This window comes from Purpureocillium lilacinum (genome assembly GCF_023168085.1).
Source record: "Purpureocillium lilacinum CBS 284.36 DNA, scaffold_4, whole genome shotgun sequence".
In the NCBI taxonomy this organism is placed as follows: Eukaryota; Fungi; Ascomycota; class Sordariomycetes; order Hypocreales; family Ophiocordycipitaceae; genus Purpureocillium; species Purpureocillium lilacinum.
In genome coordinates this window covers 2,837,777-2,862,889 of record NW_027072114.1, presented here as the reverse complement: position 1 = coordinate 2,862,889, position 25,113 = coordinate 2,837,777, and the positions used below count along the sequence as shown (strand labels likewise).

The following is a 25,113-nucleotide window of genomic DNA, read 5'->3' as shown; positions in this document are numbered from 1 at the left end:
GTAAAGTTGCCTTGTGCAGCATCCAGACACGCGCTTAGCATGCCGAAGCATGCCTTGCAACTAGACAAGGCGATGGCGCTTGTCGGGGATTCCAGTTGTTCGTTTCAAGACAGTGTTTTGCTCCCGTCTCCAGAGCAATCGCCATTACTCCTGTAGCGCCGGCAGGAGTTGCTGGGCTGCCGGGCACGGCCAGCGTCCACGCCGGCGCAACAGCGCATCAGCGACAGCAGCCGCAGCGACGGCGGCGTAGGGCAGGCTGCGGGCAATTCCTGCCACGTGCCGTCATAGAAGCCGAGACGGGCGTGCAATACGCGTCGCCGTTATCGCGATTCTATGCCTCGCCCAATTGCCATCAATAGCATTCGAAAGGCCATGCACGTGTCGGTTGCTCGTCAGCCGGCGGAACGACCTCCTACTCGACACGGCCCGGCAGGTAGGCAGTAGGCACTCTCACAGCCTGTGTTCCGTAGTGGTGGTGCCCGCGTACAGGTGGGCGGGTGGTCAGCCAAATACCAGGCGCCGGGTCCTATCAGGTAATCGGCACTCCAGGGTCCCGAGAGCCCCTCCATGGCGGGGTATCGCCCAGCACGACATTTTTCGTGACCCGGTCTCACTCGTCGTCCCCTCCCGACCGCCAGCTCGAGACGAGACAACTTTGTTGCGCCCATTGATCGCTTTGCCGCACACGACGCGGTAGTCTCGTCTGCTCGAAGGATTCGTTGCGCGCTGCCACAATGGCCACTCTTCCGACCACTTTCGACAGTAACGTCCCCCTCTGCTCGCGACCCGGAGCACCGCAACCCTCCGCTCGCCATGCAGCTCGCTCGATGCTGACCTTTGCGCTGGACAGAGCCCGTCCATATCGCCGTCATTGGCGGTACGGGACTCGCGCATCTTGAGGGGTACGAGCCCGTCGCCCTCCTGAACCCGGTCACGCCATGGGGTTCTCCTGCGTCACCCATCAGCATCCTCTCGCACAACGGCGTCAACATCGCTTTTCTCGCTCGGCACGGCGTGCATCACCAGTTCGCCCCGCACGAAGTTCCCAATCGAGCCAACATTGCTGCCCTCCGACACATTGGCGTGCGGTGTGTGATTGCCTTCTCTGCTGTTGGTTCCCTGCAGGAAGAGATTAAGCCCATGGACTTCGTCGTTCCAGACCAGGTCATCGACCGGACCAAGGGTGTGCGGCCCTTCACCTTTTTTGAAGGCGGTGTCGTCGGCCATGTTGGCTTCGCGGATCCATTCGACGCAGGACTCGCTGCCGTGGTCAAGACGTGTGCCGAGCACATGGATGGAGAGGGTGTCGTTCTTCATGACAAAGGAACCGTCATCTGCATGGGTGAGTCCAGCCGCGCGCGGAAAACCTGATGCGATAATACCACCTCCGAACTGGCAGTTGACGACTCTCCGCAGAGGGGCCCCAATTCTCGACGCGCGCCGAGTCCCACATGTATCGATCCTGGGGCGGCTCCGTCATTAACATGTCGACCCTCCCCGAGGCCAAGCTCGCGCGCGAGGCTGAGATGGCGTATCAGGTCATTGCCATGGCCACTGATTACGACTGCTGGCACTCGTTCGAGGATGTCAATGTCGAAATGGTCGGCAAGTATATGCAGGCCAACAGCAAGAACGCCAAGCGCCTCGTCGCCGGTGTGCTGGACCAGCTCGCGCGGCTGGACAACAGCGACCTGGTCATGGCGAAGCACTGGGCTGGCGCAAGTCAGGGAGCCGTCAAGTTCATGACCAAGCCGGAGGGACGGGACCCCGAGGCTATGAAGAGAGTCGAATACCTCTTCCCCGGGTTCTGGGAGTCTTAAGGGCGGCCATGACCAGGCGGGCAAGAGGGCTCAGTTGAACTGTTGCGAATTTACTGACCCAACGTACAAGAACAAACGAGTGACTTGATTTCGAGGGCTTATGAAGAATATTTAGAGACTACGACTTTCAACAGATAGAGTAGACAGCAGGTTTACGCGGAAATACGTCATGGCTACTTCACGCGAAGGCGTCGATCTTCGAAAAAAATTTACCCATGGAGACGACACGACATCCTGGCTCATGCCATCAAGTGACAGCGAAGCATGCGGGAGAAGTCTCCTCTGCAGACTTATTTAGGGGGTGTGTGAGATGGCAATCAAGCGAAACCTCCATCAGTCGCATCGTCGCGAAGGCAGAAACAAAACGACGGGTCCCAACGCCTGCTGCTGTGCCACCTCACACGCCCCATCCTTACCGGCTTCAGGGATTACTCGCTGCGTCGCACGGCCGGGTCACCGCGCATCGCCTACCATGACGGGACTACTGCCGGCCGTATGGATAAGAAGGTGGTGTCGTGCACAACAGGCTTCTGCTCCCCGAATCCGGCCAAAGAAGGCCGATATCCGTCATTAGATGATGGCGCTCGCAGCCCGATACAGCCTGGATGGACCTTGGACCTCGCTCAAGCAGGAAATTTCGGTTGCAACCAAGGCAACTGGTGCCTTGCGATTGTATAATGGGCTGGTGCTGTGAAACCAGGCCGTCCGGGTGTCTGGTGCCCCCGTCGCCGTCTGTCTGTAGATCCAACGGCTTGCATCCTTGGCTTCCAGTGCCGTGGTCGCGTTACTCTCGTTGCGACGCGCTCTCGGGAAGTTGACGCGCCGGTGCCGCGAAGCACTCACTCAATTTTCGCGGAGGCGAATAGGAGTGCCTCCCGATGCAGCCACGACAGCGGCTTGTTTCAACCAGCGGATTGGAGTGACGGCGGCTTACCTCTCGTACACGCCGCTGCGGGCGTCGACCATGTAACAGTCAGTGGTATTTTCCAGCAACGCAAGCCACTGGCTTGGTAGGAAAGTAACTGTTTATCTACTTGCATTCTCTGATCCTGTCAGTACATTGAGCATTTCGTTATTTGGAGCTTGCTCAATGAGCGGGCCCGGTTGCACGATCATGCAAGACCCGCGCCGAGCCGATGTCCAAATAATAGCTCTCTGTTCATCTCCTGCTCACCCTTCTCCCTTTTCTCTTGTTCCGGGTGTATTCTCTCACGCCGGGCGTACAACTCCGCCTCGTGGCTGTGCAACTCTCGATTCGATGTACCTGTGATACATACACGCATGGTAGCAATCATACCTTTCCCTCGATAGGCGACGATCAGTAGTGAACTATCGCTCCCTGTCATATTGGTCCGATCCATCGAGCGGCAAGCTATATCCGCCAACTGTTAGCTTCAACGCCTGCAACCATGCACCGACGCCTGAAGCGGGACTGAGCAGAGCCTAAACATGAAGGGGTCATACAGAACAGTCCCGGCGACTGTCGGCCCTCGTTTCCTCTCGGTGTGCATCTCCTCTAGCATCGTTCTTGCGATCTTCAAATCCGCTGCGCATCTTGAATTGGTCAGGCACGTTGTTGGCACTGCACGCCGGTCAGTAAAGAACGCATGCGTCGTCGGATGGCATGAGATCCGTCGGACGACTTCCAATGGCAAGCATTGAGTGACCTGTTATCGGTGAAGAGGCATTCATTGTTGGAGAGGAAAACGATAGATAGCCCAATGGTAGAATATTGTATTGGCGGTGAGCAAGAAATAAAGTGATACACGGTGCGTGTCGTGGGACTGGTTGTTCACCAGAAAGAGCCAGGGACGGAACTGGTCACCGACTACAGCTTACGCAGAGCTCTGCCGGTCGGCGACGCTGCAGCTAACATGCCTCATGAGTGTACTCCAGGATCGTCGTACTTCGTACCATGACTTGCCTCTCCTGGAGTCTCTGATCCAGGAAGGGCAGTTGCTCGTGCATCCAACCGAAATCGTCTCATTGTCCTATCCAACGAATACAAGTAACTCGACGACCATGTGAATGTAGACGGGGAATCAATTTGGCTATCTGGATCCCGCAGATAGAGCACCAGGGAAAGACTCGGCGACTCCTTGGCCCAGTGCACTGTGGGCCAACACATATCACGCAAGTTGTCAGCACTGCACAAGAGGCCGGGGTAAGGGACGAAGACAAGCACCAAATTCGGCTTGGCGATGACAATCGCGTTGATACAAGGTCACACCTATCATCAACCCCAACCTTTTTCCGGCCATGTTGAGTCCACCAGAGAGGACACTTGGCGCGTGATGGCGTGGCTGGTCAAATGTGCGCCCCGTCCCTGAGGGTCGCCTGTCGGTGACATGTCACATTTGCAGTAAGGAATCGTCTCCTGCGGCCGCACCATCCTGTCATACATGGCGTCGTCTCCACCACTTGCACCGTCAGGTACTGGCCGTGGACGCGCACATGACGGAAAAGGCAACCGCGCCGTTCATTGTCGACCAGGGTTCCAGCACCTGGAAGCGAGCTCACGAGAGCATGAGGAGGTAATCAAGCCGAGAAGCTTTCTTATGGGACAGCATTACAAGAAGGCGTTTGAAACAGACCAATCTACGTACAGTACAGAAGTACAGGCACTCTTTGTTGTCTCGAGCACAAGCCCCGGGGCAGACGGTCGAAACCAAATAGTTTAGCAGGCCAGTTAGCCAGGTTTGGGTCACTAAGAGACCCCGCGCTTGCTCGGTCCGCCGGCAAATGTGAAGAAGTCCGTCTTGGAAGCCGGCTACTGTATCGAGGCCCGCCGGCGGCGGGGAACCAGCTGTGGCAATGCCGACCAGTCTTGAGACGCCCGTGCCAGTTGACGGCCACACGCGTCCTGTCTTGAACATGCACACAACTCACAGCGAGAGCCCAAGTTGCGCCCGGCGGCACGCTTTCTCCGTCCCGACATACACAGCCCCCCGTCGGGTCGTAACGTCGCATACACGGGCAAGCGAAGCAGCTTGACAGGCATCGATGGAATGACCGCGAACCAGTACGCATTTCGAGCCCCCCGGACGCAACATGAAAAGTACTGTACATTCAACATGCGCCGCACCCTGCAGCTGAGTCCCACGGACGACGAGCTTCTGGTCCCCCAGCAACGCGCTGCAGAACACCATCGGCGCTTCAGCGATGCGTGGCTGAAAGCAAAATGTCCTAGTCGCTACAACTGATCCTCCGGCTAATAATGTCCGTGGGCCCCGGTCGGTTCGCTGAGACCACCCCACCACTAACAATAGTGGCTGAAGATTACCAGGGACGCCGGGGGCTTTCAACGGGCCTGTTCCAGGGGTTTCCCTGAGAACATGGCGCCCAGGGGGTGTGCAGGTCCAGGCGATGAGCGGCCCGCGGAGTCGAGCTGAGAATTGCTGATGGATGCCATGTTCGCCGATACTTCAGCAATGCGCATGGTCTCGGGCAGCATTACAACCCACTCTACAGGGGTCTACATGCTACTATTGACAGGTATTGATTATCGGACGAGACTGCCCGCGCAGGAGCGGATCGGACAGACCAGCGCGAGCGACGCAGACCATCACCACGGTACAGCAATGGAGGCTTGCGAGGGTACGGTTTCAGCCAGGCTCTGCACCAAGCCTGCCAAGACATTGTTAACCTGATCAGTTCCTGCGGTGATCGCCGACATCTCCACAGACGGCCTGATGCCCCATAGCTCCGCAGTCTATTCAAGGTCCCCTGTTCCTTGTAGCCGATCACCGGCCGCGGCTCAGGCAGCCTCCTTGAGCCACCTCCAGCGAGGACTGCAGGACGCAGGGCACAACCTTGACAGCTTCCTTCCCCCCAGGCAAAATTCTCCCTGCGTGGCATTAACTGTGTGTCAATCGACCAGCATCGGCGCTCAAAAGTGTAACACCTCTGCATCACCGTTGTTGTACATCACGCCATGCCTACGCTGTGCTCCATGCTCGAGAAATCCCAGTGCCAATGAGGTTCCCTGCAAAGGCAGAGCACTGGTCAAAGGAAAGCCGCGCGTGCCGTGTCCGAGATTTTCGCCGGAACAACTCAAAGAAATCAAATCGTTCCTGCGGCACAAGGGTTCCGCGCAGCGCTCTGTCGTTCTAGTCTTGATGGGCAAAGAGCGACTGGCGGGGTGCGTCGCGCCCCCTGCTAGCCTCGGTTCATTTTACGGCTGCAACCTGCAGCGGCAGGAAGACAGAAGGCGAGGGAAGTCTCGTGCTCTCGAACCTTCCAGGAGAGCGTTTGGGGTGCGAGGCTGCATCTGCGTATCTCTGGATCGAGCCCCTTGTGGTCTCCTTCGTGTTGACTCCGGCCGCCCTCCTGTCAGTCAATACCGTGCGTCGTGACCGCCTCCGGCGATTGATTACGGGAAGTGCTCGGGAGCTCCCGAGGCGGCGGGGCGGGCCACCCGGGCCGTCGCCGGTATGCTGGGCTTGCTGGGAAGACCCTGCACCAGCTCAGTTTCACCGTTTAAACTTCGTGGGGCGGCCCCGGTCCGACAACCACCCTCCATCACCCATCCACCAGATGCCAGGCTGCGACGAGCAAATTGCAATTCGCTGGCTGAGGTTGCTTGCTGATATTTGTCCTCCTATGAGCACGGAGTCCCCGGGGAATCGCCTTCACCGCTTACCGTGGTCAGGTCAGCGTTCAACTATGCTTGTGGCCCCGGCGCGCCTCCATCCCGGGGGTGCGACGGGACCAGACGCCCGCCCAAAGCAGGCGCAGACGGGATGCCGTTGCTGATGACGGACGAGTCTCACTTCGGCTGCTGGCCAAGGCCGAGAATCACCTGCATGCTCTCAGATGTCGCCACACTCACACGAATGGCTCTGGACTCGAGGATGATAACGCCTTGATTGGAGCAGTGCGTGCGGCGTCCAGGTGCGGCTATTGCCTGGAGGGACACCACACGAGTCAGTCAGTCAAGCCAACGTCGGCGAACTTTTCGGGGGGAACAGGCCCGAAAGCACCAAGCATACCTCGTTCAAGCGGGCCTGGAGCAGTTCGAGCGAATGACCCAAGCTACTAGCTTGATAGTCGGCCTCTGGCGGCACTTGATTGTTCCGTGAGCAAGAGACCAGTCGAAGCATCGTTCAAAGTGTTCACGTCTAAGGTTCCGTTTCCACACGCGCGATTGTTAGGTTCAAGAGGTCTCCTTAGGTTGTGGAAGAAGGTAACTACTTGCAGGGCTTAGTTTTTCTTTATTTTCAAGGCAGACACAATATACAGGGAGTGGCTACGTTTCTTCAAACCTCAAGGCCAAAAATCTCTGGCCGAGACCGGAGTAGACAGCACGAGAGTTACGAAAGCCAGGGAAGGGACGACTAGAATGGCAGGCAAGAGAGAATCGTGAGGCTGGCCTGGTGCGTATGTAGCCAGCCAGCTTCGTACTAGTTAGTATTCCGCGTTTCGGTCCCACGGCTGATGCTGGGTTCGGACGGCACCCGAGCCAAGCATCGACGGCCACGGAGGCAAGCTGTGGGCGAAAGTGACTGGTAGTACTCCGTAGAGGTCCGCCATTTGTTGTCCGGGACATGGTTGACCACTGCTTTGCACGGGGATCCCTTCCCTTTCTCTGACAGGATGCTAGGGAAAGAGTACGAAGTAACGTGTAATAGTAAGGCGGGCGGGCCGCCGCCCAAGAGCCACGGCGCAGGTTCCAGCCAGCCAAGCGTGCAGGCGTTGGAGTCCCATCTCTCGCGCGCCTTGTTGGGCGTCACGCCTCGGTCTGCGGGTGGTTCCAACCCACAGTTTCGGTCAACGGCTTCCGGCCACGACAGAAACCTCGAGCTGGCTGGCATTCAAGGGCATTGCGCCAGCCGGAAATAGTATGCGCTCGCGTAGTCATCATGTCGTCGTACGGACGTACGCGCCGCCTCAGCTCGAAGTGGCATCAACCACACTGCTCTGGATGGACTCCAAAGTCGTGAAAACAGAGCAGGTCTGCTGGCGTGCAAATGCGAGCACCGCGTAATCACACACATGCATCTCGATCAGCCACTGGCGTACATGCACGCGAGCGAGCTGTCGCCTGGTCTCCCCCACACCACCTTGCCGGGTCCCCTGCACCCTGGTCCAGGCTGGCCTCACCTCCCCATCTCCCCCCTCCCTGCCCTTCTCCATCGACGTTTTTGTTCCGGCCCGTGCGGGTATCTTTCCCCCCAGGGCTTGTTGAGCCTCCCTTGGCGACGCCCGTGAGAACTCAATTGCGGCGGCGTCTTGTCCCGTTGCCGCCCCCGACCGGCCTTTGGAGAATGGCAATGGCCATCTTGCCGGATTTCCCAGTTGATTCATCTTGTCTGCCGCGCTCAACCTGTTCGAGCACGACGGCTCTGCCTACCTTCTGCGCCGTGCCCCCATTGGAGCTTCGTGGAAACGATCCGCCGAGATGCATCTCCACTTACACCCTGCCGTTGCCGCATCACGCACTCCCCCAACAGGCCACTCCACCGCCGGTACGAAATACCGGCTTTCGACACGATAATGACGGGCTCGGCGCCGACTGTCCAGTTAGTTGTGCGTTCGTGGTTGCCTGTCTGGAGAGCCAGCGCCGGGGAGGGGGGGTTCGGAGCACCGGCAAAGGTCGTCAGCAGCCGCAGCCCCCATATGAGCTCTCGTACGGTACCAACTGCAGAAAAAAGTAAAATATTCCCAGTGTGCAGGCGGCCAACCAGGCGTTCCCTCCGTCGTGCTTTTCACGAGGCGACCGGACCCGCTTGAACGAGGGAAGGGGGATAAAACAAGGCGTCGCGCCACTCACCTGAAAATGTGAGTCCAACCTGCACATGCACCTGCATCTGTATGGCCGCCGTCATGTCCCAGCATCTGCGTTGTGGCCCGTACGAGAGTAGAGCAGTCGCAGCACGCCCCCTCCTTCCTGGACTCCCCCTCTTTCGCTTCGCACTTCTCAGCCAACGGCGAGCTGCGTAGAGGACGTTCACGCCTTGAGACCTTGGGACTCCTCCCACGTTCGTCCTTGTCCTGAGTTGGGCCATGTTGCGCCGGACGCAGTGTCGTACGTCAAGTGAAGCTGCTGGTGCTGACAAGGGGCGAGAAACAGAGGCATCGACTCCCTTAGCGCTGACCCTGGAAGGGCTGGGACCCGAAACCGGGCGCTGCTGCATCCAACTTCTCAGTGCTGAATGTCTTCACCATTCCTCCACTGGTCCGCAAATCCTGCCATGAGCATGTCAATGAAACCTCAGCCCATCTCACCTCGACCTCCCCGCTTGCCGGGCCGCAAGGGGGCCCCCACCACTAACATCGCCAGTGCAGGTCCGGCTTCCTCGTTGCTGGGAGTCATGGGAAGAAGAAGGGGCAATTGGCCGGAGACCCGGCTCCAATAGACAACGACCGCTTCCGCGATAGCTACTGCAATGAGTGCTTCGTGCAATCTTGTCGCATTTGCATCTCTTCTCTCTCGATCTCGCGCGGCGACTGATTCCGCCTCGGTGGCCACTGGAGCAACCATAGTCCCAGACGCCTCATAAACAGTGGTCGCTACCCATTGAAACGGGCACCCTTGCCCATCTTGCCGTACAACAAGTCTGGACGACAGCGGTCCCAGTGGGCCATACCGAAGCCCCTTCTGGGGCGGAATGCCTCAACAGTAAGGTGCTACTTGGTGCGCGTCGTGTTCGTCGCCACGAATGTCCGAGGCTGGCATACCAACGACGGCCGTGGGATCAAGCGACTTCATCAATGGATACTTTTGCGGTAGTTAGTTGGTCAGCCGAGACTGTGTCCATGTCGGAGCCCGTCTTTTAGCCTTGTCCGGCTGGTCACCAGACATGACACAACCACCAGTCAGAATGCCACCCAAGGCAAGCAAACAGAAGGCAGACAGAAACACATGTGGTGTGGGAGTGAGTGTGTGTGCGTGCGCGCGCGCGTGTGTGTGGTGGGCAGGCGGCTGGCCAAAACGGTGGCCACTCGAAGAACAGACATGTCATTTCCGCGCCTCGCGGAGGCCCTTGACCAGGAACGAGATGCCCCATGCCCGTTCTTCTTGCATAAACCTCAGAGGCTCAGCACATGCAAGAGGGATCCAGTCTCGGACTGAGCAAAACATGGCGTCTGTAACGGCGCCCGACCAGGCCCTCTGCAGATCCACACATAATGCTAATGTACGATACAACACACTCGTCATTCCGCAAACATGACTTGCATCATCCGCAGTCTTCCTCTCCACCCTGTAAGGTCCGCCTCAAAGCAGATCCATCTGCCTTTGTGGTACACCGCGCATCGCTCCTTGAGGGTACGAGACCGCCAGTGATTCATCCTCGCCGTCGCCTGATCGCCGCCGTGGTCCAATATCTGCCCTGATCCTCGGACCGGCGCCTGCCAGTGTTCCCGCCGCCCCATTGCCCAATTCGTCGTCCCCGCACGTGGAGCTCCTGCGGGACGGCCCTCCATCCAGGACTGCTTGCCTCAAACCCTGCTGAGCGCGCTGGCATGAGTCGTTCGCCCCGGCTTTCCAAGTAGTTCTGGAGAAGACGCTCAATCCCGTTTCCTCATTGCCAGTCTTGCGAATCATGTGCGCTGACACCCGTTTGGGCACGGCAGTGAGACAGGCTGATTGAATTAGCTCTGCTCAGGCAGCGCTGGTCACACATCCGCACGCCCCCTCCAACTCTGACCATGCCACCCCCAGTTCCCCAACTGGTGGCTAACGGACAGTACATGCGCAGAACAGGGGGCTGCGCGGTGGAGGCGATGCCACCCTCTTGCAGGGACCTAATGTATGGCGAACCTCTTCTGGCCAGGCCCTCGTCGTGATCAGGGCGGGTCCGAGATCGTTGCGCATACGGAGCAATGCGCAGTGCGCCTGCCGCCTGGGCCCGTCAGTTGCAACCTCACAGGCAGCTGGGAAGGTACTGGTGAATCTAGAGCTGTCATCATCTCATCCTGGACATCCATCAGCTCGCTTGCTTGAAACCCTGCTCGCTGCACCAGCGCACAGCGGTCTTTTTTTTTCCCTTTCGTTTTGGTGCCCAGGACTGGGCAAATTTGCGGTAGTGCGGGCACCGCGTCAAGAGACATCAACCCGCAACAATCCTGCAGCTGGCAAATCGCTGGTCCGCTGGTTCAGGTGGGGAGAGAGTTGGCGAGGTCCTGCCAGTCAGGCGAAATTTCCCAGCGTCACTCACGTCTTTCTTTCGGCTCAGCAACGCTGGTTCGCGAAAATTCGTCACCGAATCAAGGATTCTGACCACTTGTCTGTCCAAATATCGCCACCGGGTTCCTGATTCTCTGCGGCGTTTCACTCCGTATAGCCTCTGGCGAAGACGTTTTGGCGCGGACGATAAAGCGAATTACCATCAGTTTTCCCGACTAACAGCAAGTTCGTACTCTCTTTCGTTCGCAAGGCCCCGCTTCTCGACAGCATCCGATTTATCTCCTTCGATAAAGAGCCCGGTCGAGATATGACGTCCCAATCACCGTTCCCGGCCCATGGCGACGTTCTTGACATCGGCGGGAGTGCAATGCATGGCAATGTCGGCGAGAGGCTTGAGCGGACCTTGACGGCGGTGTACAACCCCCGGGACAAGCCAACGTTGCCAGACGAGCTGTTGTACGACGACATTGGTCTGCCAATCTGGAACAAAATCATCTTCACTCCAGAATTCTACCAGACGCATGACGAGATTGAATTGTTTCGCCAGCATGGCGCCGAAATTGTGGCGCGCCTCAGCGCGGGGACAACGATCATCGACCTCGGCGCGGGGTAAGTTCCAGTAGTATCTGTGAGATGAAACGCTTGAGGTGGACGTTTTGCTAACCGGAGCTCCCCCGTTTGAAGCGATACCCGAAAGGTTGAACATCTGCTGGCTGCATTCGAGTCGGCCAGTAAGCCCGCGACGTATCTCGCTCTCGACATTTCGAAGGCATCCTTGGCCCACAACATTGCGTATTTGGTGGACAAGCATCCCGATTCCAGTTCGATGGTCAGTTGCGCAGGGCTGTGGGGGACGTTCCAGGACGGTAAAGAGTACGTCGACAACATTGAGTCGCCTCGCCTCTTTGTATCGTTGGGTTCGGTCCTCTGTAATGATCCATGGTTGCAAGCTCTGAATCACCTGAAGTACTGGGCCCAAGGCATGAAACCACACGATCTACTCTTGGTCGGCATGGATGGCCATTTGCTCCCCAGTGACGAGGAAAAGATCTGGGCAGCGTACCATTCCCGGGACGACCTGTATCGCAGGTTTTTTCTGAACGGCTTCGAACACGCGAACCGCTTGGTAGGCGAAAATTGGTTTCGCGAACAGGACTGGGAGTTCCTCGCTCAGCTGGAGAGAGAGCCAACGACACGTCATCGGTTCTTCTTCCGGGCGAAGCGTGACGTGGTGCTGGGGAAGCTTGGTCGAGTCATCGACGCTGGCGAGGAACTCGATTGGTTTGATTCCCACAAGTATGGCGAGGACAGCGTCAGGCTTATGTGCGCAAAGGCCGGCTTGACTGTCGTGGACGCCTGGCAAGCGCCGGACTCGCAATTTTGTAGGTGACAAAGACGCGACATGCTGCAGAATCACGTTGCTGACCAGGTGCCTTTAGTCCAGTACCTATTGAAGATCAAGGACAAGGAGGACCAGCGAGAAGACGCCGATAGTGCGGTGTCGGGTCTGTCCTAGAGCTTGCGTCGGTCTCCACGATGGACGCGTATGATTTGCGACGCTTCAGGGCGACTTGCCGCGTGCTTCGCACAGACGGGTGGATAGACCTCCCTTCGGTTTTTCTTACGTTAAGCATAGCACTTCGTTTTCCCGGTTGGCGACTTCTTCGACTAGTTGTTCCCACCAGGCAAATCGACGGCCTATGGGTTCGGCCTCGACGCTAGTTGGCGTGGTTACTGCAATCATGTCGTCGATCCACTGCCAAATACGCTGAAGCGCCTCATAGAGCGGCGGAACACTCTGGACAACATTAATTAGCGGACATCCCTTACCCGGCTCTCAGTCTTGGTGAATAGCATACACTTCTGACGGGGGTGGAGACCACCTCGTCAAACCATGTCTTGGACGCCGCCCTGTGACTTGATTTCGTCGCGAGCATTCCCAGTAAGAAGACTGGGAACAAGGGCGCTTGCGCCGTGAACTGGAAGCCGGACGTCGGCATCACCTTGATGCATCCTGCCAAATCGGACAATGTGGACATCACCTCAGGATGGCTTCGAGGCAATCTTTGCACGTCACGTTAGACGGAAGACTTGGTTGCGGACCTAAGAGCAACTTACCTGAGAACGCGGCATTGTAGGTAGATTATGGCCGTCAGTCTCCAAGCCTCGGCCGTCACATCCGTCATTTCGGCAGATGTGTCAATCTGGTAGTCTTCGGGCATGCCACGAAGCCAATCTGCTACGGACGGCCCAGCTTTGGCGCTCTTCCAGTCCTTGGACTCGCTGCTCCACTGCCTCATCTGCACCAACTCCTTCAGAAGGTATTGCGTGGTCATCGGCACCACTATGTTCTCCGGGTCTTGCTTCAGGCGCGCTGCACAGTACGTGATTTGGCTCATGATGTGCAAGAGCTTTTTTGAGAACCCACAGCCGCCGTGTATCTCGTACATGTCACTCTCCGATCCATATAGAAGCCAGCCAAATCTGGAGGCTTCGGCTTCTGGATCAAAGGTCTCGGGTGCCGGAAGTGCCGTCATGGGCTGGGCCAGAATCACAGCGCGACCGACAATAATCGACTGTGAGATGCGAAGCGATGAGAGTTGCGCATTGGAGCGCTTCCAAAAGCGTGAGCCCTGGTCTGTTGCTTGCAAGAATAATTCGCCCTGCTTGAAGCCGGAAAGCCATCGAGGAGTTTCCGGCTTTGAAAGTCGACGCTCCGTCAAGACAATCTATGCATTTCAAGTAAGCATGTGACTGAGCTGGCGTCCTGGCATGTGACAGCTTACATCTTGCATCGACAAAATCACCGCAATGGTGATGAGTTCGTTGGCACGGCTTTCATTGTTGGTTGTTGCTGGATCAGCCAGGAGCGAGCTGAGCCGTGATTCGGCTTCAGAGAATCTCTCGTTGACGCGCTTGCGCACATCGTCCTTTGGCAAGTAGTCATAGATGTATATTCCGGCAAGGCTTTGTATCGCGGCCCTGACGCCGTCGCTTTTGTGCATCTGGGCAAAGTCTTTGAGCCACAAATTCGTTTCTTGGAGCACACTTCTCCCTGGACACCAATTCTTGATGTCTGTACAAGTCAGCGTCCGAACCCACGACAATTGCGGCAGAGGCAAAGCCACATGAGCAGCAGAAAGCAGGGGAAGACGCAATTAGGATGAATCCACTTACAAAACGTCCAAAATTTTCGGTCCGTTTGGTCCATCTTTGCTTCGTATCCAAAAAGTCTGGGTACCATTTTAGGGGCACCCATCGGGGCAAGGTCTGTTGACATTTCCGCTCTTGGTTGAGATAATATTGGACTGAAGCCTTCCATCGGGCTGGGGCTGTGCTGGAGAAAACCCGAGAAGTCGAAGGCCTGGTAGTCGAACTCTTGTGCAAAGATGACAGCAGCGGTCGAGGATGACATCGGCAGAGGGCCTACAGGCGTCAAGTAGGTGCCCGGCGATCCATCTTCGGCGCCCGACCCCGTGGCCTCCGTGGCATCTGTGACATCTGAGACGGAGACCGCTTGCACAGAAGATGACCGCCGAGACTGCTTGTCCTTAGGCCAATTGAATTTGATGTAGCCGTTCACCTTTCCATCGAATGGGCGATCAAATCGGCGCCGGTGGACTTCGCCAAACCTGCCGAGGCAGTCCTTAAATGGACTGACGAGACTATCGCGACCGATAGGCCTCCGAGTCTGATGGAGTTTTGGCGGATTCGGTGAAGTGTTCGATGCCGTCTCGTTTGCGGAGGATACAGAGTAGCGCGGCCTTTTGTGAGCATGAGAACTAGGGTGCGAGAAGGGCAGGTTCGACGGAGTGGTTGGGGAGATATCGACGTCTACACCGGCAATCGCTGAAGTAGATATTAGTCCATGAGGTCGACAGTAAACGATGGCATTGCCTCGATGCGAATCTTCGCTTCAGCAAGTCGAAAGGTGTACTTGGGCAAGGATGGGTTGCCGTGTGGCGGAATGGGAAAGAGGAGGGATTCAGGGCAACGAGGCGCGTCCAGTGTGTTCATCTCTGGCCCATCCACGACAAAAATGGGACCGCCGTGTGTCACGAGCCATAAGAGGGGAGGCCAGGTACCGAAAAGGCTGGTGACAGATGCCAGGATCTTCCTGACCGATGAGGGGGCGCGAGGCTGCCCGCCAGCCGAAGCCCAGATGCAAGGCAGTCGCTGACCGGTGTGGGGAACAATGGGAATTGGCGACAGACAAGGCATGGGCGCGGCTAATTGTGGCTCGCAGGAAAAGGGATGATGCGAGCGAGCGTTGAACGACAGCAGATAGTGCCTTGTGAATGGGTGGTGCAGAATGGTGTTCTGGCATCAGATGATGCTCTGGTGTGGGGGACTGAGGACGAGCGCCGGAACGACGCGAAGCTTGAGGCATTGCTGCGGGGGCCTCGTTGTGCAGAACGACGGCGATGGGAGGGACGAGAAGGCAGTTGACGAACATTCTACTCACCTGATGATGACAGTGGCTGCAAGTCGCTGGGTAAAGATGATGCCGGCAGCGAAGGTGCGGGGAAGACATCGAGACTGTTGAAAGGGAGTGCGTTTGACGGCGGCACAGCGACAAGCATGTGCGAGGGCAGAGGTGCTGAAGATGACGATGGCCCCTTCCACGAACCGTCGAGCGCGACGTCGGTCCAGGTCGACCAAAGCGCCTGCGATTCCTCGCCGGGGGGCACGGGCACCATCGTTATGGTCGCGGGAAGTGCGGCAGCATGCTCTTGGTGTTGCGGGGAATGGAGGTCGCGGCGAGGCAATTGGGCGTGGTGGTGATGATCGGGCAGTGAGCGCGATGGTGGTGAGGGCTCCGTTGCGGATGTCGCTGGCGCTTCTCCTCCAGGTAGATGATGCCCCCGCAGCAGGGACGGGTGCGGTTGTTGGTGTTGGTGTTGCTGCGGATGATACTGCTGTTGGTGCTGCTGTTGCTGTTGTCGCGCTTGCAGTTGTAGCGACGGAGTCAACGACGCTGCTGAAGTGACGGGATGCAATGACGATGAAGCATATGAATGGGAGTCCAGGCAGTTTTGGTGGTGGACTGGGTTAGGACGGTGACGGTCTTGCGACGGCACATCGAGCTTGATGCGCTTTGCAGGGCGGCCGTCCTCGATCACTGAATCGCCCATGTGAGCGAGCTGATCGTGCCTCACCTAGGACCTGAGCTGCCCAAAACACACTGCCCAGGGCTGGCGACGTGGGCACGCGCTGGTCGGACCAGCAATGCTGGGAGTGCAACAGCGTCGTGTCTCTCTCGCTGTGGCTAATGACAAGCCGGCTCAGCCCAATGGCACGGCCTGGTGTAGGTGGGTACGGGGGTGGTGTAACAAGGCTGATGTGGCCCGGCCAGTACCTTGTTGTCGATGGTGCGTCCCCAGACCACAAGCTGGTGAGGAGGCCGGTGAGGCTTGTGCTTGCGATGGACACAAGAGGGCCTCGTGTCGATGCCCGGGCACCCGGGACGAGCAGTGCGACTGGCCAACCGTGCCTGTCGCAAGGGGCAGTTCAGATACTCCAGCTTCCGTTTGCTTGAGGCAGGCAGGTGAGATGCGGCTCGCAAGCAAGGTGGCCGGCGCAGCTTGTGAGGCAGAGGGCCGCAGTGGGCGCGAGCGGGTGCGGACGTGTCCCGGCAGCCAGGTTGGAGGAAATTCGCTAGTAGGATAGGCACCTAGGCGAGTATGCGGTTGGCGCCGGAGGCAAGGTGGCGGCCATCAGGCGAACCGTCCGTGGTACCCAGTGTACTGCTGGAGCTGTGCTGGTAGGCAAGTGCCCAAGTTTGTGCGACAATGCAGAGACCGACAGGCAGCAGGAGTGGCGGTCCCAGGAATCGTTGGTGGAGCTGGCCGACTCAATCGGTGCGGGAGCGAATGCGATGCGATTCCCAGGAGTCCGGTGCGGTGGGCAGGCGCCAGACCAAACGGTCAGTGGCAGGACTGGGCGAAGGATCCTCAACTGCGTGGAGGGAGGGGGGCCAGGGTGGAGGTGAGCGAGGGGCGGCCCAGGTGAGGTGTGATAGCGCTTGCAGGGGCAGGTGAGAGGTGAAGAAAGAAAGGAGGAGAAAAGTGAAGAGACGGGAGTGAGAAAAGAGAGAACAGATGCAAGCCTGGGAGGCCGGTGGACGGACGACGTTAAGTCCTGAGGAGGGGAAGGAAGGCAGGGAATCGGCGAGGAAGGCGCTTCCACTCAGAGACAAACAGAGCGCGCACGAGGTGGTCAAGAGGGGAGGAGCGGGGCGCGAGGACACAAAATGCCGGGGTGCGGCTTGTTGAAGACCAGGAGAGCGCCCAAGCGACGACGTCGTCTTCGACGACGGCAACAAACGGCGGAAACGGGAGTCCACAGGCGCCCAGACGCGTCTGCCCACCGATTGCGTCTTGTGTTTCGTGCAGCTGTTGTGGTCGCGAAAAGACGTTGGAAGGACCCAGAGTTCCGGGGAGAGTACCTGCATACATGTACGGAGCAGATATGGGAAAAGTGACAGAGTTGGACCAAACAAAAGGTCGCTCACCCATGAATCCTCGATGTAAACGTGAATACAAAAAAATAATATTAATGGCCGCCCAGCTCGACTTGCCCGAAAATCGTCGCGATGCGGGCGTCGCAGGCAGCCCCCCCGTTGGCCTTGACCCCTGGTTGTGGCAGCGGTCCAGATGCTTCCCCCCTCGACCTCATCTCCATTCCTGTGAATACCGGTCCAGGGCGAGACAGGGAGATCCCGGGCTTCTCATTGCAACGGCCCTTTCTTTTTGCCCTTCCTTTTCCCTGGTCGCTGCGAGGCTCTGTACATACTTCAGCCATGTCTGTCCTGCATCCCGCTCCCATCCGCACGAAGCACATTGTGCAAGCCCCAGTGCTCAGAACGGGCATCGCCTGTGCTGCAAAGACCGGGGCAAAACGGACTTGGTGCGACCGGTGAGACGTACAAGCCCTCGCTGGCAACCCGCGGACCAAGGAACGGGCGCATCGCAAGGGCACGGCAGTGCTTCCCCGGTCCAGGTTGTTTGCTGCCCCGGGAGGCAGGCCGCCATGGCTGCAGCTGTGTTACCAGACAGCCTCGTGGGCCACGGCTATTTCCTGGTGGCATATCCCGTCCCTTCCACGAACATCCATGGATGTTTTTCCACGTCCAGTGCTTTGTGCGCTATTTGGGGACGGCAGCTGGCGCGGAACAGCAAACACGCTTGTTCGATTCATGAAACCTGTGAGTCCGCTCAGCACCTTGCGATTGCTCCAAAGGGTGGTAGGGCTCCAGCATCGATCACATCTGGGACTGGACAGATGCACCTGGTGGAATTGCAAGTGCTCGCCTTGGGGGGGCTCACTGCCAGGCTTGCCAGGGCACCCCCGGCGTGCTAGGCCGCCAAAAAGCAATGGCCGATGGCCGCAACGAAACAGGGACAGCTGAGCCGACCCGCGGAGGCCCGTTCCGGTTGGAGGAAATGGGCCCAAGCCCAGTGGCACGGGGCAGTCTGCTTGGGCGAGATCAGCCAATCCGGAGCTGCCTCAGCGAATTCCTGCCCTTCGATTCTCCATCACTGTGGTCTCTTGCATTGGAACACCTGGCTGGCTGGATGCTTCAGCGGGCTGGTTCCTGTGGAGCCCTCCCCCACCCCTCCCGGGGCACACCCACCTGTGAACGGTCCCATGGAAGCGTACCCCGCCTTGCCCGCCTTGCCTGCCCGCCAGAATCGCCAGCCTGCCGAGGCGGTTGAAGGCTGGGGCACCACCAACTTTGGTGGCTACGGATCCAAAGGTTGCTTTGCCTGGAGACGCCCCCAGGGCCTAGTGGGACCCTGCCATTTTAGCGCTGCGCCAGAGCGCGGCCGCTAACGCACTAGCACCACGGCATCCGTGGGGCCACCATCGCGGTCCATTTGGCGGCATGCCAGGCCTTCCACGCCTTGCTTCCCTGCCCGCTTCATGTTCTGCGCTGGTGCGGTGCGACAGGGACCAGAATGGCGGCACAGTTCGCCCGGCTGAGTTCCAGCCTTCGAGGCTCACCCAGTCCGCTTCGATTGGCGGCCCCCTTCCTTGCTAGTCTTGTTGTCTCTTGTCCCTTTGGCCGCGTCGCACCTTGCCCTCTGCGTTGAGCTCCTACATTCCCTCCCGCCAGTCTGGGTTGGCTGCTGTGCGTGACTGCGAGATCTGTCACCTTGGCAGCTTCCTGTCACCTTTTGCCCACCCAGCCAACTGCTGCTTTCTGCGGTTTGTCTTGCCTCTCGTCTGGCTTCGATGACAATTGGAACCAGAATCCGCAAGGCGCTGTTCCCGAGTCGGGCAGAGCGGCCATAGGCAAGGCGAGCAATAAAGCTCGCGAACGGGCCGTAGCTAGGCGCAGCTCTCTTTATTATCTGTCTGGCTCGCTTGGCGGCGCATTACCTCACGCTTCCGCTCGTCGGCCTTTCGTCACTCACTGCGCCGCCAATTGTGCCGTGCCTTCGCCAGGTGGTCAGCATCGATCTTTGCGCTACAAGTACGTACGTACGGCGGCCTGGCCTGAGGACAAGAAAGGCAGTGCCTGGTGGGTGGTCTTTCCTTCTGAGGGTCTGGTTCCAGGTCCCGGCTCAGTTCCATCACTGCGTGGCCTCTGCCAGAGCCCATTCCCTACTGCGGCCGCCTTTCTTGTTTCTTCTCCCTTCCAACCTCGCGCTCTACATCTGCCTCTCTCCGTCCCCGTCTGCCCGCCCCTTAGCCTCCTCTGCCGGCCGCCCTTAACCCGGGTCCTGGACGCAAGATCGTTCACTAAACACAAAATTGTCAAATCTCCCTCGTCTTGGTCCACGACGCCCACCCCTCCCCCCGTCCTGCTTGTTGTCGGTCGGACGTGTGCTGGCTGTCTGAAGCACGCCGTCTCCTTTCTGCGGTTCGTCCGTATTCCCAACGACGAGTACGGAGTCCTCCGTCAGTCGTACCTGCCCGACCGGAGCCATAGGGGCCGTCAGTCACTCGTCAGACAGTCCGGACCGACCGTGCTGGCGCACTTGGGACAGCCATTCCCGGTTGGCTTTTAGGGCCCGAGTCATTGTGGTGCAGGGTTTTTGCCCACATCCGTTGACCGTTCCCGGTCCCCGCGCTGGTGGCGGTCCACATCCAACCTCCCCAACCCAACAAGCGTCACAGTGTCTGGCGCCTGTCACCTGCCACGAACAGCTCCAGCCATAGGCACCTGCGCCGCCCTGGAGGCGCCAAACCTCCCGCGACCAGCCGCGCTACGTGGGGTTGACCATTCCTCGCGACCACCCATTCACCATCATCCCAGGACACACGGCGTCGGCGCAACTGCCAGTTCGCGCCACTGACTGGACTTGGCACCCGCCTGCCCGCGTCTCAGCGACCTGGCGACAGCATCTTCGCACGTCGGCTATTAGGCCGCCAACAAGCCGGCAGCCGCCTCGTGCGCCGTTCTGCAAGCGAGACTTGTTGCGCGAAGCCAGGGCGGTCCATGTCGTGTCCTGTCTCGTCTCACCCCGGGGATCGCAGGAGGCAGGTGGTGTCATGAGTCTAAGCCCACGGCTACATTGACAACGCTGTTGACCCGCTTCAACTTGGCTGTGCCCGCGTGTCGGATCGCCGAGCACTCTATACCAAAGTACCTGGACTAATAACTAGTTATTAATTGCGCGAGCCATGTCGATGCCTTCCGCGTCGAGCGTCTTCGATTCAGGGCTGGACGGTTTCTCGTCGCCTTACCTCGATAAGATTGTTCGCAACAGTATTAGCCGTGCCATGGAGACACTGGATATAAGCGCCCCCTCTCCAGGCCCGCCGAACGCCAGTGACTTGCTCAACGACATGGGAGACTACTGCTCGCGCACCGCCATGATGTGGGCCTTGGTGACCGAGAACCTCCTGAAAGGGCCTCACTTAGAGCAGGCCGCGAGAAAGGCCCATGAGCGGTCCTGCACTGACAGCGGCATGTCAGACCTGTCCGAGGTTGCGCGAATAGACATGGATATCGATCGCCTCCGGTACGATCCCTTCCCCTTCGCTTTCCCCCACATACCCAACCCCGACCAATCTTCTCGCCCCATGGACGATGGTCCGGGGAACTCTTCATTGTCATCATCCTGAACACACGATCTTCTCGTTTGCTGACTCCGCGCTAACCCCCCTGGACAGTAAAATCAGGGATCTGAGCATTGAGTTTTCAAATCAAGTCCAGGCTACGTGGCGGCCGCAAACCCCTATGAGCTCACCGCCAAGCGTGCACGCCGCTTCCATCTCGCCATTTCTTGACACCAAAATGTCTTTGGCTGGCAAATCCTTGTCAGTCTCTAGTGAAGGAGAATCTCGGGCCTTGAAGGCCCGTAAACTCCTCCCCGATAGCCATGCTCAGAGCCAGACGGACTTGGGTAATAAGTCTGACGAGTCCGACGAGTCTGATGACGAGTTGTTCCTTGACATCGACATGGATGCGCTGCGCCAACGAGGCAAGGGAAACTACTCCTGCCCAAAAGGAACCCGGTGTAAGAAGGGGGGAGTCGACAAGGACGGGAACCTGGTCGTTTTCGACCGAAATTCCTCATTCGCGTACGTTACCGCTCAGACTCCGCGTTCATGACCTCGCTCTGCCCAGCATGTCGTCGGAACTGCCATCTCGAATCGAACGAACCGCCGTCGCCCCATGCTGACCGATGAGCACAGGCAGCACTGCAACAAGCATCGGAAGCCATGGCGGTGTGATGTTGCCGGATGTCCAAATCCGCCCAAAAAGCGCCGGTTTGCTCGTCGAGATGGCCTGGAAAGGCACAAAGCCACGGTCAAGCACTACGTCGTGACGTAGACTGTGAGCATGGGAGGGCGACTCCCTCGTTGCGGCAGTTGAAGAGTAGCAGGCATACCCTGGCTCTTTTTATCTGCCCAAGCGAACTCATCAAGGGCACAACAGAACACGAGTGTGAGGTCGGGAGGGGCCGGACGTGGCACATGTGGGTCATCATTGGCTCCCGTTCTTGACCGGCCAGCCGCGATGGTTCATCCGAGAAACCCTGCTGCGGGGACTGCAGGAGTCGGTGTGAAATGAAGGCCCAAAAAGCAGGCTCACACCCGACGACACATGTGCCCTTGTCACGGGGCCAGGTTGGCCGTCCGTGCAAATCTATAACGCACGTGCGTTTCGACTTCGTTGTTCTCAAGCAGGGGGGCCCACTCAGAGGCTCTCAATGCGTTGCCGCACAATGCTGATGGGTGGAGTACCTTTGGCCAGAATTGCAGCCTTGGTATAAGGTTCTGGGGTGCTGGGCCATGTGCAACGTGCCCATGTTGTTTGGGGGGCCGAAGGGATTTATAGGCGGGATTCCTGATGCGGTGCATTGGGGAGATATCGGGCTATCAGGGGTGAGAGGGCTAAATGAGCGCGGCCGAAGAATAACGGACAGGCCATGGATCACTGAAGAGAAGAAAAAAAAATACTCTTGTGTGGATGATGTCAGATGGCTGTTTGGCTTTCCTTGTGTTCCATGTCCACTCACAAATGCTGGTCATGAATGGCAATACGAAACTTCCCCGCGTTACCCGCCCACGATGCTTGATGACCGACGCAAGGCTCTTTGGCTAATGATTCCAGAAGATCTTGATGTCTTTCGAGCTTGACGAAGGAGCAGAGGCTCACCGGGCGACAGATCGGCGTCTTCTCCGCGCTTGCAGCGCAGAAGAAGTCAGGCGGACGACATCGTGGCATAACGGAGGCCTGGTCCTCTTGACCGCCGCAGGAAGGATGCAGCAGCTCATTTCACCGGATGCAGGGTCAGACGCCGCCCCGCTCACACGGCGTCATAGCTTTGCTCGTGGGGGCACACTTGGGGGGACCCAGGAAGTCGGTCGAGGGGGACCGGACAGCACTTAAGGCCCTTAATATGGCGAATCCGACACACCGGTGCGCTCAAGGCGGAACACCTTGATGTGTTGGCTTGGCTGGCTGGCTCGTCGTAGGACGAGCTAATAAACAAGTGTCATGCCAGTCATCCATCCACTTGCTGGATCACAACATCGCCTCGACGATCTGAGGGTCTCATCTCCTCCCGACTTGTCGGGTCGCTGGGGGACTGGCCGAGACATTATTAGTGTGCCCGGTGACCCTTGCCGTAGTCGGCCTGGGCAAGAGCATCTTGGCGGTGTACGTAGCACGAGAGGCTTGGGGGCTTGGGGTGCAGACCGCCCATCGTCGTTATCGTCGTCTTCCGTTGAACGCTGGCTGCGCGTGCGAGCGTAGAGACGAGCTACAGAGGGAGTAAGTATTCGTGCTAGTATGCCAGCCGGCATGGGGCAGCCCGGCCGATAGCACTCATGTTTCGGAGGCTTCGGGCCCATGCCATAAAAGCAACGGGCGTGCGGGTACGGGCGTACGGCACGACTGACGTCCGAGAACCCCCAATGTCCAGCTGCGGCGCCAATTCTCAGAAGCCTGCAGCTGGACAGCTTCAGCAAGCGCTCCCGAACGCAAAATGCAAGTGATCAATCAACACCACGGCATGGTCTCTACCACGGTGCATCGTGGCTACCTGGAGGCGCACTGGTGTTTCGTACACCCGCAAGGCCCTGCTGCCCCTCTATCCTCCAGCTCAGGCGTCACCGGTGTGGGATTTTTAAACGGGCGTGCAATGGGGCCACTGGCACGGGAGCCAGTGGGCGCCACCTGGGGCGGGTAACCAAGCGCCAGGTACGTGGGACCCGGTCGGGCTGGGCTGGCTGGAAGCTTGCCGATGCGGGATGGGCCTCGATGCTGCTAAGACTGCCACTAGTCCGTATCAACGAAATGGGCCAACGTGCTGGATGGGGGCGGTGACCGGGCAGGCGGCGGAAGGACTCGCATGTCCTTGCCAGCACGTTTTGGGGGGACGTTGATGGCGGCGGCCTTGTGATGACCTGCAGATCGAGGCTTGCGGTGTGCTCACCAACAATAGGGGGCAAGCGACGGCTGGCATTGATCCGTATTACATGATTCGCGTGCAGCCGGCGTCATGCCCTTGGACCGGTGGACGGTCGCGCGAGTTTGGATGTTTGCTCGATCGGTCTTTGATGGTGTAGCACGAGCCAAGCAATAGCCCTGAACACCCGTCACGTCATCGACGCCGAGGCCCGCGGGATGAACTGACCTGTGAATGAACCGTGCCGTATCTACACGGCACGAAACGTCGCCGTGCAATTGGGCAGGAGGATCGGGACCTGGCAGAAGCCATGGCCACGAGAGACCAGTACATCTGAGGCGACGGGATAAGCCGGTTCCTACCCTGGACCGCGATGCATTGCACTCCGTGCAGCAAGCTATCATGAGGAAGCGCCACCAGCACTGTTGGGGGCCGGCTGTTGCAGACGCCAATGGGAACAGAGCCGGATGGATGCCGGCAAAGCTTTGATGCAGTGTTTCGCCATCGGCGATAGGCGAGCCGAGTGTTGGGCGGTGTCCGTTTGCTCTCTCACCGGAAGCCCGTCGTCGCTCGTGTCCCTTTGCTGATGAGCAGAATTCTCGAGCGCACGTCGCAGCACACCATCGCAGCCTCTGCCCAAAGGGCCGCGAGTCATCATCATTGTGGTCTGATTGGGTTACCGTACCGGTGGAACGCGCGCACCGCGGGGAGAGACAAGACGCAGGCAAGAGGGGGGGCCACCGCGAGATCGGATCTCAGTCACTCTGCCCCAACAAGGGGGGACCCGCGTGCGATCTCTCACTGTGGCAATTCCTGCGACAAGCGGCGGGCAGCCATGGCCCCCGATGGGGAAGGGCGGAGGGGACTTTTGCCTGTCGCAACGCCGGTATATGCGTGAGGTGTGTGCGCATGCGTGCGTGCGTGCGTGCCTGGGCTGCCAAGGCAAGTCGGTCAGGACCCCGGCGGCCACGTCGACGATGGCTGTCGCACGTTGATGGGCTGCCAGCTAAGCATCAGTCGACTTGTCCCTTCCCTCGTGCGGCGGCGGAGCTCACAGAGAGCCGGTCAGGACAGCCGGACAAGCGGTCGCCGTTGCACCCTGAAGTGCCTCGTCGTGCACGTGGCCACGTCCAGGTGCGGCCCTAAAGCAGGACGACGGAGCCGTCGACCGCCGAGGAAACACGACGACGAGCGGCGAGGCATTGGACGGGGGTTGGACGTCTGGGCAGGTGGGTGGTTGATTTCGTCATGATGACTGTCAAGTCCGGGGCATGGACTCTCGTGGCCAGTC

General features: G+C 58.7%; 4 protein-coding genes across 4 annotated transcripts; 3 read left to right on the top strand and 1 right to left on the bottom strand.

Moving 5' to 3' along the window:
* Nucleotides 1-734: 734 nt before the first annotated feature.
* On the top strand, nucleotides 735-1,820 carry PLICBS_006033 (S-methyl-5-thioadenosine phosphorylase; the record flags this gene model as incomplete). Its single annotated transcript, XM_018319776.1, has 3 exons — nucleotides 735-762; nucleotides 851-1,342; nucleotides 1,417-1,820. 3 exons carry the CDS (start codon nucleotides 735-737, stop codon nucleotides 1,818-1,820), a joined length of 924 nt encoding a protein of 307 aa, XP_018182250.1.
* Nucleotides 1,821-11,317: 9,497 nt separating this feature from the next.
* PLICBS_006032 (uncharacterized protein) lies at nucleotides 11,318-12,466 on the top strand (the record flags this gene model as incomplete). The annotated part of the gene is made up of 3 exons (XM_018319771.1): nucleotides 11,318-11,559; nucleotides 11,635-12,332; nucleotides 12,390-12,466. 3 exons carry the CDS (start codon nucleotides 11,318-11,320, stop codon nucleotides 12,464-12,466), a joined length of 1,017 nt encoding a protein of 338 aa, XP_018182245.1.
* A 105-nt stretch (nucleotides 12,467-12,571) lies between these two features.
* PLICBS_006031 (uncharacterized protein) lies at nucleotides 12,572-14,365 on the bottom strand (the record flags this gene model as incomplete). Its single annotated transcript, XM_065600850.1, has 5 exons — nucleotides 12,572-12,748; nucleotides 12,810-13,014; nucleotides 13,069-13,679; nucleotides 13,737-14,026; nucleotides 14,299-14,365. 5 exons carry the CDS (start codon nucleotides 14,363-14,365, stop codon nucleotides 12,572-12,574), a joined length of 1,350 nt encoding a protein of 449 aa, XP_065456922.1.
* A 6,218-nt stretch (nucleotides 14,366-20,583) lies between these two features.
* Nucleotides 20,584-21,027, top strand: PLICBS_006030 (uncharacterized protein; the record flags this gene model as incomplete). Its single annotated transcript, XM_065600849.1, has 1 exon — nucleotides 20,584-21,027. One exon carries the CDS (start codon nucleotides 20,584-20,586, stop codon nucleotides 21,025-21,027), a length of 444 nt encoding a protein of 147 aa, XP_065456921.1.
* Between the last annotated feature and the right edge of the window lie 4,086 nt (nucleotides 21,028-25,113).